Here is a 15,706-nt window from a genome sequence, read left to right on the forward strand (position 1 = left end):
TGGACCCTACGTTCTCTCTGAATTCCAAATGGTCGTCACGCACCAACCCATTCGGGTACGGCGGCCGCCTACATCTTCTGCATGCATTCGAATTATCTCAAGCTTAAGTGAGTGCAATGGCATCCCACGTTTTCACTTCCACTTCATTAGACTCTATGGCTGAAAAATAAAGATCCGAATAAAGGTCCCATTTCCACTAGCGTTCATGCGACCGGGCATGAGCATAATTTTACGAAATTCTTACTAAGTAATTTCGTGGTTTATTAAACTAGTTTTGAAGTATGATAATATAAGAGGCTGGTGGCTGCAGTAACCGAGTGGCCCCCCAGAAGTATCACCACAAAAGTGTTCCTCACGTTAGGCAAAGTGGATGAATTCAAATAGAAGGGCTTACAAGAGATGGGAGCCGATGTGGTTTGTTGAATGTTCTACATCGCTGGACTAAACTCCAGGACTTTTCCTTTAGTTGTGCTTCTAGTTGGAGTCTGAAAACACCTACAAGAAAGCTATGAGAAACTGTGTTAATTTTATTGCTTTCTGTTCCCTACGTCTAACTCGACTTATTCTCACTTTTTTTACTTTTCCGCATTGCAATTTGCATATGGACAGTTCTATAAAGTTCTAGATTCATATATTCGTGCGCAAAACTTCACTTACCGCTTGGAAAATGCACCGTGACGAGCAGCAGCAGAACGCTGAGGAGCTGTGTGCAACTGGCAATGGATCGGGCGTAGCGCCAAGAAGTTTCCTGTTGTTGTTGTATTTGTTGTCGCTGTCTACAATTTTTGTGATTAATGCAGTTGCTGCTTGTCTGTGCTGTGTTGCTGCTGCTGCTGCTGCTGCTATAAATCTCGCTTTCACTCAACTGTTTTTCCCCCAAACTGAGTTGTCGGTGCCGCTGCACCTGCTGCAGCTGCCGCGACTGGACGACGCTTGTATTGGGATGTGGTGTGACGCCGTTGGCTACTTTCTTATTTTCCACTGCCACTTCTTCAAGTGTAAGTTGCATGATGCTGCTTCCATTCATGTTGGAGGTGGTATAGTTGTGTGTTTGTTGTTGTTGTGCTTCTAGTTCTAGTTCTCTAGTGCGTGTGGCTGAGACACGGCCAATGAAGGCGTTACAATTTGTGTCAGCTGTTCGCAACTCTTGCCGTTGCTGATGCTGGTGCAGTGTGGCGTGTGCCCGTGTTGCACGTTGCGTTGGCGCTAATTTACAGCTTTTCACTTTTACGCTTTTTTCGCTACAACTGCCGCTGTTGTTGAATTTTTCAAACTGCCCAACTCGCTTTTGTTGTTCTTGTTGTATTTGTGATTTTATGCAATCCCCTACTTGAGTTGTGTACGTCATTTTTATTGCTGCCACACCAGACCCACTGCGGGCTCGCTCCACCCAATCGCCTTGCGCTGTTTGTGCGCCTTCCCAATTTGCCACCAAATGAAACTTTGTCACGCAAACTTTTCTACGCTTCACTCTTTATCAACTTTATCTCCTTTATTTTACTTTAAGTTTAGTTTGCTGCCATTCATTTGCACTGATTGCGAATTTTTGTTGTTTTGGTTTTTATCTAAATGCGATTTTCTCGTTTCTCAAGTTGAAAACTACAATTTTAAGTGCATTGAATTAATTATTTCATTGCATTGCGCCAATGCACCGCTCGACCACGACCTCCCAATCTTGCAACACGATTCGTGAGCGCTTTAATTCGGTTTCTGCTTGCACGCACGCCCACTTTTTTTCTTATTTTGCACTTATCAGCTGACGTGAATTGTTCTTCTGTTTTTATCGATCCCGCTTTTGTTGTTGCAGCTGTAAAGTTTTGTCCCTTTTCGGGAACGTTCGCGTATTTTACGTTTGCAACAAAATTTTAATTACTTCAAATGCTGTTCACTTTCTGTAAACTCTTTTAACTTCGACTTTTCTCTACTTGCAACAAAATGTTTCACGTTTGATCCACTATGACTAGACTGAGCGGTTGCGCTGATTCACTTCTATGTGCAGAACAAAAAAATTTTCAGTTTATTGGCAGTTTGTCTTAAGTTTGTGAAACCCTTCTGATGCTCTCGACGTGGATTTCGTAGAGTTGGCGAACCTCCTTTCCGATGGTTTCAAGTACTCGCTCCGTTAATCTGCAAATGAAAAGTAGTGAAAAAAGTTTTAGTATTTTGAGTAATTCCATGTGGATTAAATGAAGTGAGGGTGAAGTGGCGGCAAACTGAAATAAACTCGGGGCGAATAGTGTCAAACTTTTTGGGATATGTTTTAAGGGGTTACATTTATTTAGAAGAAGCAATAAACTCAAAGAGACATGTAAAAAGATCCGAAGGATGTATGCGTATATATACTCAAGCAAATACAGGGTGGTTTAGGAAAACTTGAGAGTAAAACTAATAAGCTTTTATTTTGCACAAACTTTAATGAAAGTTCACACATTTTTTTCTCAAACCAACTTTTTATATACCCTATGATCAGAAAGTACCGGGAATGTTTAAATAAAACAAAACAGAGTTAAATTTCAGGCAAATTTATTTTATCTGCTTCAACATATGACCCGTCTGAAGCAACATAAATATGCCAACGTGTAACTCAGTCCTCCATGCACCCCTGTTAGGCCGGCGAAGGGATGGCCTTCAGCTCCTTCGTCGCATTCTCTTTGATTTCCTCTATCGACTGAAATCACCTTCCACGAAGTGGTAACTTCAACTTGCGAAATAAAAACCCGACTAGAATAACAATGAGGTATGCCAAAGAATCAGTTAGGCCCGAATTAGGCAGGCCTTACTGAGGCACGCTTCACTATTACCTTACCAGGCCCACGTTAGGCAAAGCAAAGATTGGCATGGCAGAACAATACCAAATTTGGTTGTGGTCACGAAAATCTGTGGCAGTGTCTCACTTAAGCATAAATTGGAATCCCTAACTGATTTGTAGAAGGGCATCCGGAGTATTACCGAAGTTCGGTTTTTCGAACCTGCGCCTAATGAGGCAGATGTGTGGCGATACCTTTCGGAACTTAGGCCTAGTTTGGCTGCCTTATGAGGCGCAAATTTGGAATGCGGTCTGCCTTATTTGCGAATAATCACCGCCTTGCCAACATTTCTAGTCGGGAAGAAGTCGCACGGGGCCATATCAGGTGATATCGGTGCTTGCACGATGGTATTTACTTAGTGTTTGGTCAAATAGTCCAGCACAATTTGGGCTCGGTGCGATGGCGCGTTATAATCATGCAAAATCCAAGAATTGTTTGCCCACATTTCCGGCCATTTGCGACGTACGGCTTGACAATGGATTAATAATATTCCTTATTGACTGTCGGCGGCCGCCATAGCCGAATGTGTTGGTGCGTGACTACCATTCGGAATTCAGAGAGAGAACGTCGGTTCGAATCTCGGTGAAACACCAAAATTAAGAAAAACATTTTTCTAATAGCGGTCGCCCCTCGGCAGGCAATGGCAAACCTCCGAGTGTATTTCTGCCATGAAAAAGCTCCTCATAAAAAATATCTGCCGTTCGGAGGCGGCTTGACACTGTAGGTCCCTCCATTTGTGGAACAACATCAAGACGCACACCACAAATACGAGGAGGAGCTCGGCCAAACACCCGAGAAGGGTGTAGGCGACAATTATATATATTATATAATTATATATTGACTGTCTGGCCCGATGGAAGGTACTCATGGTGCACCACGCCTTTGGTTCGTTTAAATTAAACATTCCCAGTACTTTCTGATCATAGGGTATCTATAAAATCATTCAATAAAATTTCCATTAGCAGCAATAACCTTCGCGATCCGGGTACAGAAACAATTGGACGACCCAATCAAATGCTGATTATTCATATTGACCATAACGGTATTAAGTGCAGCCTTCAGAGAAGAAATGGTGTTCTGAGGTTGCTTATTGCTATCACGCTCAACTCGGCGCCATACATAGTAATCCAGGGGAGCAAGGTCTAGCGTGTTAGGCGGCAATAAGTTTGGTGTTATGTGGTCATGGAAGTTTTCAGCCATCCAATTTGGTATCGCCATCGCTTTCAACGAGGGAGCAGAGTCTTGCTGAAAACTGTATGACCTATAAATCCAGGGATTCACTACTGTGTTTAGAACCTCGATATATAGTATGCAGCGCAATTCACTCGTAATTCTTGAGTAAAGAAGTTTGATGGCATGACATATTCTTTGTTGTTCACAACACTTCTTTTTTTTTTTTTTGGCGGTGAGGTAGGGTTAAAAATGCCTCGCACCATATAGTAACCGTCGCTACTACGTGTGTGGTGATTTCACTAAAAATATCCCTCCTCTTCTCTTGGATTTTTCTCTCCACCCCGGGACTGCTTCCGGATTGCTTCGAGGTAGAGGGCCAAGACGGCGTCCTAAGAAGGACACTTACTTACTCACCATGCGTCCAGGGTCGCCTGTTTTGAGAAACCTATGCTCAATGCTCTTCAGTATAACTTTCCATTTCGCGCTTCTTTTTTCGGATAATATCCTCCACAAAATTTTTGACGGCATTCCTTTTTTCTTCGTTTATCATCATTTTCTCGATAATTTCTTCAGGTGTAAATACACCAATCGTTGCAGACCTGTTCTCTCTACGTTCCATATCTCGCATTTAAAAAAGGTGTGCTCTGCATCATCATACTCAGTATCTCCAAATATGCAGTTTGGTTGGCTCACTTTTCCCATTCGCCACAAATAGTTGCGAAAGGACCCATGTCCAGGCGAAAACTGTGTGAGATAATAATTAACCTCACCGTGCTATGTTTCTACTCACTTTTTTAGATCGGGTATTAGTCTCGCTGTCCATCTACCATATCGTTCAGAGTTCCATCTTGCCTGCCAAAGTGTGAGCGTTTGAACTCTAATATCGGAGAAGCGTGGTACTGGGATTCCTGTGTTTTTTGCCCCATCTCCGTTTGCGCTCTTGTGCTAGAATATCTATAGAGATGGTTCCGCTGATAACTAATACCGATGCTTCGGATACTGTTCTGTATGACGAGGCAGCTCTGGTGGCAGCATGGTTTATATGCGCCCAGTAGGTTAGCCTTGTGTCTAATTGCACTCCTAGGTACTTGACCACTCTTTTTGTCGATTAAGTGGCATCGAGTACTTGTATGTCTACTTCTAATGGGATACGTCTGTTCGTTAGAAGGATTAGCTCGGTTTTCTCTGGGGCCAGCTTTAATCCATGGTCTTGTAGCCATGTCTGAACTCGGATCATCACCTGATTTAACTACCTTGGCTTCGTCAGTATTTCGGGCGATCATTACAGCTGCAATGTCATCTGCGTATCCCACTGAATGCACATCCTCAAGCATCTCTATTCGAAGGAATTGTAGCTTATATTCCAGAGTTCAGGTCCGAGTATTGATCCTTGGGCCGCACCTGCTGTTATTTGTTTGGTCTACACCCTTCTCGCGTTTCGTATAAGAGCACGCAATTGCTCAGATAGCTGCGAATAATCTTCAATAGATTATTTGGGATCTTCAATTTTACCTTTAAGGTTTCAAGTGTTGACCACAACACTTAAAACCAAGACAGCGGTTGAAAACTTCGTGTGCATGACAACAGGAACCTCTGTAGGATTGGAGCATAACCACCTGACATTCTGGTCATTTCAGCGGCTAGTCTTTTGGTCTCGGTCAAAATTTTTTTCAGAAAACAGAAAAAAACCATAACATCTCAGGCGCTTCAGAGTGATTAATTTTGTAATCATTTAGAATTTTAAAAGGCGTTAATTTAGAAAAAGTTTTGATCGGATAACTCTCTGCTCTCTCTCTCTCTTTTGCGCATAACGTAGGACTTATACTGGAGATCTGCATAAGCAACTCGAAGCTCCTTCGCAAGGGCTTCATTGATTTTGAAGGATCCTCGATAATGATCGCCTGCACTTATTGAATAAATTCAGGAGATGGGACAGCGTGAGAGCCGTTCCTTGTGTTTTTCGCGATTTGCAACAGATTCTGCATCATCGCCTCATGTTTCCAATTCACGGCGAGCCTTATGAAAGAATGAACGGGCGCACCCAAGAAGCTTAGAGATTTCTAAATCGGTGTGATTTGTATATAAGGTGGCAATAACTACATGTCTCTTCAATTCTTGAGTTAAGTAGTAGTCCTGCATGTCTATATAAAACAAAAGCAAAAAGGCAATTAATAGTTTCGCGAAGTATTCACGTCCTCAAGTACCGCATTCACTCTGTATATAAAGGGTGGTTAAATTTCAAGGGCCGATGTTGAATGTGAACCACACCTAAACGTCAAATTTTTTTCTACAATTCATTTGACATTTTTTAATTTCAGATAAATTCAATTTGAACCATTTAAAGACACACAATCGAGCAACGCATTAACACGTTCCCTGTCCGCTGAGCCACATATGGTTCAGGAAACGTGCGCCTGATAAGCACTGATCCGTTCCTGAGCCATACGTGCGTCATGGGGTATATGAAACTTCTAAAGCAAATTATTCGACTGGACGTAACGGAACTGTACAGTTTCTGCACTGGACGTGCTGGTACGAAAATAAAGTACAGAAAAACGCCGGGACATACGAAAAAATATTTTTATTTTACGCAGAAATCACAAATTATGTGTAATTATTTCTTATTACGACACTCCCAGGCTTATCCAAATCAGCAATCTCGGGGTCACGCCCTATGTAAATATCATAATTCCAGACAAAACCTTCTTCTGTGCACAGTTTATAGATTTTTAAGCCGTATTTATGAGCTTTTGATGGGTTGTATTGACGGAAAGATATCCTGCCTCTAAACGGCATCATCGACTCGTAAATGACGATACATTCACCAGGTGTTAGTAAGCTCTTCCAGTTATTGATAATAAGGTCCAAAAATGGTTTTATTTTGTATAGACGTTCGTTTTAATACCTCGGAGCTTCATTATCAACAAAGTGCCAGCAACGTAATATTGACGAGAACCGATTATATGACATGTTTACGTAGTGAAATATTGGACTTATCGGTCAATTTTGCATTTTTGTATTGGGACAGGGAACGTGTTAAAGCTATTCAGGCTTATTATGAAAACGGGCTTTCGAATCAAATTTTTTCCCAAATGAGGCCCTTCAGGCAGTTACTGTGAATAGTGTTCGCTGCCGTGAGATGATAGCGAACTTTTTATGGCCCGAATTGGAAGATATGGATGTGGACGATATGTGGTGTCAACAGGACGATGCCACTTGTCACACAGCTAATGAAACAATGGCTCTTTTGCGCGAAAAATTTGATGGCCGAATAATCTCACGTCGCGGCGATGTCAATTGGCCGTCAAGGTCATGTGATTTTACACCCTTGGACTTCTTCCGAACTGCATCAGTGTGGGGCTTTAAGCCGAACTAAACCTCCTACCGTCAAAGTTTCGATCGGCGTGGCACTACCGTCAAGTATTTCATCGGGAGGCGGTTTGAGCACTATACTCAGCGTCAGTAACTGTCTTGATATAGTACCTCAAAAGCTGCATCTACCTGTTATCACGCACTGTTAGAACCATTTCAGGAGCAAGTCATTAGAAATTTGTTAAGTGTTCATGTGCGTATAGCCGCCATTTTATTCATATTCATACCGCAAATGATACCGAAAAACTCTAGCCTCTGTACTGCTCAGCCTGAGCTCTCATGCCAACTAGCACAAAAAGTTAGTCAACTAGTACCGAGGTGACCAAAAGCGCAAAATATACTAATTCTCTTCACTCTTCCGGATCCTATTCCTCTCTCACACTTAAATCCTTTTTTATCCCATTTATATTTACATTTTTATTCATTTAGCAGTAAATTTTCTTTATTTGAATTTTACTTTTTTGCTTTGTGTTTTTTTTTTTTTCAAAAGTGGCATAGCGAATAACCCGGTTAGCCACCTTGTCCTAAATATTTCATATGCTTTCTCCAATGATTTATGCACAATATACGAGCATACTTTTTGGCGCAAAGTGTACATGTGCACAGTGCGCTTGCATTTAGTGAAACGGCTATGTTTGTGATAAAATTGCATATCTGCATACAAAACTAATGCATTGCCAACCAGGCAGCATGCAAAATTTGGTCATATTTTTGTTTGTCATGTGTGCTTTATACGGTTTTTTTTTCTAATTCTTTTTTTTTTTTATTACTGTTTTTTTTTCATCTGCTTTGCCAACCATTGCAGAGCAACGATTCCTCGTGAAACTGCACTGCAAACAAAATTCAACAAAATAAAATATAAACCAAAAATTAAACAGCACAAATATGGTATACGCAAATATGTAGAAAGCAGAGATGGAAAACAAGGGCAAATAAAATAAAAATTTTAAAAAGCGAAAGCAAACGAAAATATTGTAACATAAAATGTTGGCAGATTGTGCTTGTATTTACTATTTTATTTGGCAAAACAAAATCCACACAAGCAAGGGCGTACCCAGGTAACTGTAACGCAAATTCAGAAATAAAATAAAATGAAGAAAATTAAACTATTTTACTACAGCCTTATTTCAAATATGGCTCTATTGATAATTGAAATTATTCCATCTTTCCAGAATACAACCCCCAAACAGGCTACAGAGAAGTGTGTGCTTGGGTATCACAGGTGCCATGACTACGACATCTGCTGATGCCAGCCTGGACTTTTCACCTTTAGATCTTCAACTTCGAAAGCAAGCAATGAAAACGGCGTACAGGCTCAAGATAAACGAAGTCTGGGGAAAAGAAGTAAGCACTGGTCACTGCCAGATATACCACCAGTTGTCGGAGCGATGCATACTGTTCTCGATGCCGGTGGGCAATCGGGTGCCTGTCGTTAGCTACGGTAGGAAGTATGATGTTTTGATCCCAGATTGAGATCAATGGTTAAGTTCAGAGAACCCATTAACGGGATATCAGCACACTTTCTACACCGACGGATCCAAAACCAGTGATGGAAGCGGATCTGGATGGTACTTAAACGAAGACATTAAGTACTCCTATGCCACAGGACAGATGGGCACGGTATTCCTTACTGGAGTCTATGCCATCTTGAATGTGGCGTACTGACTAATTGAGAAAAAGTGGCGGGGTAACAGAATTGGAATTTGTAGTGACTCTTCGAAGTTAGTCGGTGAATGTAAGACAAAACTGAACAGTGTTGCAAAACACAACAAAGTTAGTCTCATTTGGGTGCCTGGACATTGTGGTATTACAGGGAACGAGTTAGCCGATAAATTGGTAAATGAAAGGTCTGCAAGTATGCCACTACGCCCTGAATCCTTTCCAGGTGTCAATTCCGCATCGATTCAACTATGGATTGAGGACTTCATGAGGTCTACCCACAGAGGTCGTTGGTCTGAGTTGAACTCGTGCAGAGTAGCCAAGTGCTTTGTGAAAGAACCAAACAGGAAAGCATCGACCTTTCACCTAAAACTCAGCAGAAAGGACCTGAGGTGGTGGGTATAATCACAGGACACAACGTCTGTGGTGAGCATATGGCAACCATGGGGGTCGTGGACAGCCGGATATGCCTATCCAGTCTTGATAATGACGAGCCTGCGGAGCATTTTCTCTGTAGCTGTCCTGCATTTTCCAGAATCAGACTTTGGATATTGGGTTGCGAGATACTGAGTATGGATAAAGTTCATATTCTTCCTCTTACGGATCTCTTAAAATTCATGAAATGATGCATCAATGAATCCAAGAGATTTGTGGAAGAGTGCCCTCAAACTAATTTATCCATTTTCATTCAAGTAAATATCAGCCTCAGCTGTTTTCGGCGAAACGCAACCTGCCAACCCAATTTTCAAGCACACTTTTGGCGAACTCTTTGACTCCATCTCACTACGAGTTCGGAAAATATTAGCTCTACAGAGTTTAATTGATTCTGAATTCTGAATTGCACAGAATATGAGCCCTTCAGCACGGCCTACAAAAATACAGCTTAAGGTCACAATTTTTTTCAACTTTGTTAAAGCATTAAGTATGACATCGACTTAGAGTCAATATTTTGTGCACCAAAGAACTGTCAGTGCCGCTATTAATAGACTTACAAATAAGAATTAAAACCAGCTTTGAAAACCCATCTCGCTCCCCGCCCCCCTCGCAATCGAAATCCTCTTACGCCGCTGCATGCAAGTCAACAAAAGCAGCAGCAGAGCAAAAGCGAATTGGCTGAAGGACGAGCAAAAACTGAAAAGCTAAGCAAGAGCTTAGCTGAGAAAAATAAATATGTAGCTGGTTCACATAGTTACTCGTACTTGTGCACCCAACAACAATAGTTTTAAATTTCTATTCAAATTTGAAAACTCCCAAATATGGTGCGTTAAAAATTGCTGCAAAACTCCGCTCACTTGACTTTCCGTATGATTTCCATTCCTTCGTCTGTGACTGTATACACATTCGACCGAACTGCGTAAATAGGGATGGATGCTCGTCTTGGTTGAATGACATCGATTCGACATAAACTGAATGCGTAAATCATATCTATATCCACATTCAACACTAGCTCTCTGCTCACATATCCTGGTCCTTGAAGAATGAAAGTCCCCATCCATCACTTGCAAAGAATTGTATTTAAACGATCCTAGAATTGGCTAAGTTTGCCCACTAAAGCTCGGCATCTACAGGAAGTTGCTCGTTTGTTTGTTGCTCGTTTTCATACCAACAACTTCTGCAGAAGTCACTGTACGCTATATTTTTTTAAAGCTCTGCCAATAGACATGGCATAAACCGGCTGCTAGTGAATTGGATTCGTTCAATGCTAACTCAAAAAATCGTCTCGGTGCGGGCGGAGAAGGATCTGCTAGTGTCTTCCGGGATTAATAGGGGATGCCTCCAAGGTGGTGTGCTGTCTCCATTGCTCTGGTGCATGGTGATCGATCCTCTACTCGCGACCTCAAATGATGCTAGAGTCTACGCATAAGGATATGCGGATGACGTTGCCTGATTGGTAATTGGCCCTTCGCTTATGAACATCTGTAGAAAAGTGCAGAAGACTCTGGATATGATTGACACTTGGTGCTGTGCGAATGGGTTATCGGCAAATCCCACCAAGACTGGCATTGTACTCTTTACTAGAAGGAGGTAGTTTGATGATGCGTTCTGCCTAAGCTAAAAGGAGTCACAATCCAGCTATCCAAAGAAATCAAATATCTTGGAGTAATAATCGATAATAAACTTCTTTGGAAGTCACACGTAGGAACAAAGACATCCAAAGCACTGACAGCCTTCTGGCAGTGCGAAGGTGTCTTTGGGAAAACGTGAGATCTTTCTCCTAGCAAGGTCCTATGAATCTACACGGCTATGATAAGACCTATTATCACCTATGCTTCAGTGGTCTGGATAAATTGACTCTCTCTCGTCGGAGTCAGGAGGACCTTATCGAGACTGCAACGCACAATGGCCGTCTGTTGCACCGGACCTTTCCGAATACTTCAGGCCCGGCATTAGAGACTGATTGGTCTACACCCACTTGATGCTTTCATCCAAGGAGCGACCTTGAAGTCCACCTGCAGGCTGAAACACAATGAGAACTGGTACGGCCCCTGTCCGACATTGGAAAAGAGAGAAGGCGTGGACTTTGATCTAACGATTCTCTCCATTTCGCTTCACTCCATACTGCCAAGAGTCGTACTTGAAAAGAGATACAGTGTGGTGCTGCCAGAGACTCAATTGTGACCAAACTTTGAAAATGAGCCCAGCAAACACTGTTTTCGCATTTTGACGGATGGCTCCAGGACCGAGCACGGCTCCGACTCTGGGGTCTACGTGGAATCCAGTGGGACAAAACTACACTTTGGTCTTGGAATGCATGCATCTGTGTTTCAAGCGGAGGTGTCTGCTGTTCCAGAAGCCATGAACTTTGTTGTAGAAAACAGATGGAGAGGCAGATCTAAATGTGTCTGCAGCGACAGCCAAGTTGCGCCCATGGCCTTAGACAGCCCACCAATCACATTAGAAGTAGTCGAGTCTTGTAAATCGAGGCTGAACTATGTCGGTAGACATAATAGCCTGTTGCTAACATGGGTCCCGGGACACGTGGGTATCGTAGGTAACGAGACCTCTGACTCCTTAGCTAGGATGGCCTCTGTGGCAAACTTCATTGGCCCGGAGCCCGTTCTTCCTCTCCTTTCTAAGCCATCAAAGCGACGATTAGCAAACGGGTTATTCTAACCCACAAGCGAGCTTGGCAGGCGGAAAGAGGCTGCAGATGGACTAAACTGGTGTTACCTGTCATGTCCGGACGACTGTCGCAAATTCTTCTGCCATTTAGCCGAAGGGACTGCAGACAGCTGGTTTAACTGATTACGGGCCACTTTCTGTAGGCATCTCAGACAGTGTACCTCAATCTTTTTTGATGTGAATGTGTACCTTATTTAACCTTTGAAGGTTGAGCTTGTAAACCTAAGTCGAAATATTTTTTTTTTTTTGTTTATATACTTAATAAATAAATACATACAGAAAATATCTCTGTATTTTTTATACTTTCATTAGACGAAAAGTTATAGCACTGAGAACTTTGATTTTTCGTGAGTGCCAATACTTTTTTGGCTCATTGCAAATATTTCACTTCCTCTCACCCCTTTTAAGATCAAATAACGATTGTGAATAACGAAAATGTGAGACAGAATTTTTGCTTGAAATGATGGGCCACCTAATGGTACTCACATATCAATCAACGTTTTGACTGAGTTTCGTTTATTTGTTTTTGTCAGCACTTATCAATATTTCTTGTAGTGAATTAAATTAAAAAATCTGCGCACTTCACGCACCCAGTCGCATTCCAAAAGCACTTCATTCACTTGTTGCACAACGCACTGCAAATTTTCCCCTGTAAATTTTCTTATCACAAAACGCAATTCTTTTTCATTAATTTGACATAACAAACTTTAAACTTGAACTCAAGATAATATGTTAAATTAAAATATCATTAACGTAGCCGTTTCTGAACATTTATGAAATGAACTTTTCGGTTAATCACAAATTTAAACTTCTAATTTCATTACAACAAAACGCGAAAGAACGCAACACATGACTTAACCGGACGGAAGCGACAGTGAGACTGAGGAAATAAGAGGGTGCTTGTGGTTGATATTTACGAAAGGAGGAAATTGAAATAAAAAAACGCTCAAATTTAACTTAACAGGGGTGAAAAACGTAAAGGCGAAACATAGAATTCGCTCTAAGCAGCGCCATAAAGTATGCTATGGAAAGTGTTGGACAAGGGCGAAGGTAAATTAATGGGATTTTCGTACATTCAGACATTTATGAGAAGGCGTACAAAGTTGGATTCCTTTGAAAATTTCGAATAATTTCGTTTTTTTGCATTTTAGTCAGTCGACTTTAATGAAATTCCATAATTTTCAGTTGAATAAGCTAAGTAAAATAGGTTTGGCTGGGTTAGGTTGAATGGTCAGCCGCTATAGCTAATGGTTCGCAAGCCAAATATGATTGCACATCCCTTAATAACTACGTTTAAATCAATATCGACTACCTGATATAGTCTCTAAAACGATGTCCCTAGTAATCAGGCTTCTTTAATTTAAAATTTTTTTAACAATGACCGTTGGAAGTTGGCGTCCATGACTTCAAACCTGGTGTAACAAATTATAGACCTATAACTAAATTATCGCCCAGTTCCAAAGGTTTTAAGAAAGTGCTCAAGGACAAGCTAGCATTTACTATTAAAGGATTAATTGATCCTTCTCAGCATGGGTTTTGTTGGTGGACAAACTACTGTTATAAATTTAGCTGTTTTATCTCTGTTTTTCACAGAATAGCCTATCTGAGCGGCTTTAGGAATGGTCGCTAAACTCATTCCACTCCTCCTTTAGCCAAACCGGCTAGTGCAGTCTTAGGCCTTCCTAATCTATTTCATCTTAAAGAAGGCAGTCTTACAGGGCATGTAAGAATTCTGGATTCAATCCCGAACTCCCCGTGGCTGATGGTCTATGACAAGACGAAAAGAAAACTAAAATTCTCCTCGATTTCAAGTTGGTCATCAGTGATCGCTCAGCATGGAGAAATTATGGAATAGCTTTAAAACCGGGCGCACAAGTGCGGTTTACTGGTGGGCTCAAAATGGTAGACGGCACTACCGGAGCAGGAATTTTCGGACTACATTTCCAAAAGGTAATTGCAATGGGAAAAACGACTTTCGTAGGCACGCGTGGTGCCAATGCAAACATTTTCTCTGCCAGTCAAGCAGCCCTAAATACACTAGATATCTTCTCATTCCAGTCAGGGTTGATCTGGGAATGTTTTAAAATTCTCGAATTTTACCATCAAGAAACTTTGTTACTCTGATGTGGGTACAGGCACATGCGGTGCACGAAGGGAATTAAATTGCGGACACTTTCGCTAAAAGGTTGCAAACACTGCCTTTATAAATCCTTGAATCATTCTGCGGAGCAGATAACAGCTTCAAAAGTGACCTTCTACGTGAGCGCGAACGCGGCTTAATCGAGTACTGGAGAGTCCAAACGCGCATGCACCAAAGACTCATTGGTCCTGAACATATAAAGGTAGAGGCAATCCTTAACTTCAGCAGAAAAGACCTAAGTGGACCTGCAAATTTAGACATTGGGCTGCCTAGTTTGGTGGGTAGCTTTTCGAAAAGGCGATAACACTACTAAATTAGAGAGAGTGCAGAGAATTGCATGTATTGACATCACAGGGGCGTGTAGAATATGCCCCAGGGCATTCTGCTCTTACTTCGCGCTGATCTTCAAGTTCAATCCATTGTTGCTCTGAGCGCTGTTATGTTGAAGGAGGTTATCCTCTGGAGGCAAACTACTGTAGGACATGGTAGCATTTTGAGGCAGATTTCTCCCTGCTTCTCTGTACTTCGTACAGATCTCCGCATCCGCAAAAGGGGTTTTGAGGAACTATATTTCCAAGTAGGCTGGATTGTAAGGAGGGGGGAGTTTGCACGGAAATAAGACCGTTTTCACCGACGCCTGCGAGATGGAATCTGAAGTTGGAGCGCGGATTTTCTCTAAATCAGCTACTATTGCAGTCTTTTTTAAACTGCCGATTAGTAGCGTTTTTCAAGCAGAGATCTTCGCGACTTTGCAGCCACCCGAAATGCTTAGAAATCACTGTTAGGAGGGAGACATAGATATCTTTTCCGGTAGTCTAGCTGCGATCAAGGCCCTCTTGTCACAGTGTTGCAGCTATCTTCTGGTCAAATCCTGTAAGGAGGAGATGCAGGAAACACTTCTCTTATCTGGGTTTTAAGGCATAGAAGTATAGAGAAAAATGAAATTGCCGGTGAGCTTACCAAGAAAGGGTCGATAAAACCGGTTTCAGTTGTCCGGATCTCAGTCTTTGGTGTCCCCTTAACTGTTGTTAAAGGGAAACTTCACAATTTTTTTCTTAAAAAAGCGCAAGGCAGACGGTGTTCTATCTTATCGTGTGCTGTCTCAAAATCACTCTGGTCTTAATACGGCAGAAGCAAGATGCTTAAAATGCTAGAGATCTCCCGCCATTCAATTTCTAAGCTCAGAGCAGTGTTCACCAGCCTTTGGGTGAACGGAACTCGTGAGGAAAAGCTGAGACTTTCGTACCACCCCCATTGCAGAAGCTGTGGGGATCCTGCAGCGAAAGGGACTTTCTTTGCTAATTCCCGGGTCTGACGGCTATGTGCTTGAGGTTCTCTGAGGTGTCTTTTGGGCATGGCCTGAGGTAGTTCCCCCGTCTAGATCTCTTTTCTCTAGTCAAGTACAGCGTCGCGGTGGCAAAGCATTCGCTTA

General features: G+C 42.0%; 1 protein-coding gene across 1 annotated transcript; it reads right to left on the reverse strand.

Annotated features, from left to right (window-relative positions):
- Positions 1–619: 619 nt before the first annotated feature.
- LOC128855367 (uncharacterized) lies at positions 620–12,984 on the reverse strand. The gene is made up of 2 exons (XM_054090222.1): positions 12,621–12,984; positions 620–2,127 (listed from the first exon to the last, which is right to left on the reverse strand). The coding sequence occupies exon 2, from the start codon at positions 1,346–1,348 to the stop codon at positions 650–652; it is 699 nt and encodes a 232-aa protein (XP_053946197.1). The 5' UTR covers positions 1,349–2,127; positions 12,621–12,984; the 3' UTR covers positions 620–649.
- Between the last annotated feature and the right edge of the window lie 2,722 nt (positions 12,985–15,706).

This window comes from Anastrepha ludens, chromosome 2 (assembly GCF_028408465.1).
Source record: "Anastrepha ludens isolate Willacy chromosome 2, idAnaLude1.1, whole genome shotgun sequence".
NCBI lineage: Eukaryota > Metazoa > Arthropoda > Insecta > Diptera > Tephritidae > Anastrepha > Anastrepha ludens.

What these genes read in the sequence shown, in the direction of transcription:
- LOC128855367 (XM_054090222.1), bottom strand. Translation starts at nt 1,348, where the DNA reads ATGACGTACACAACTCAAGTAGGGGATTGCATAAAATCACAAATACAA.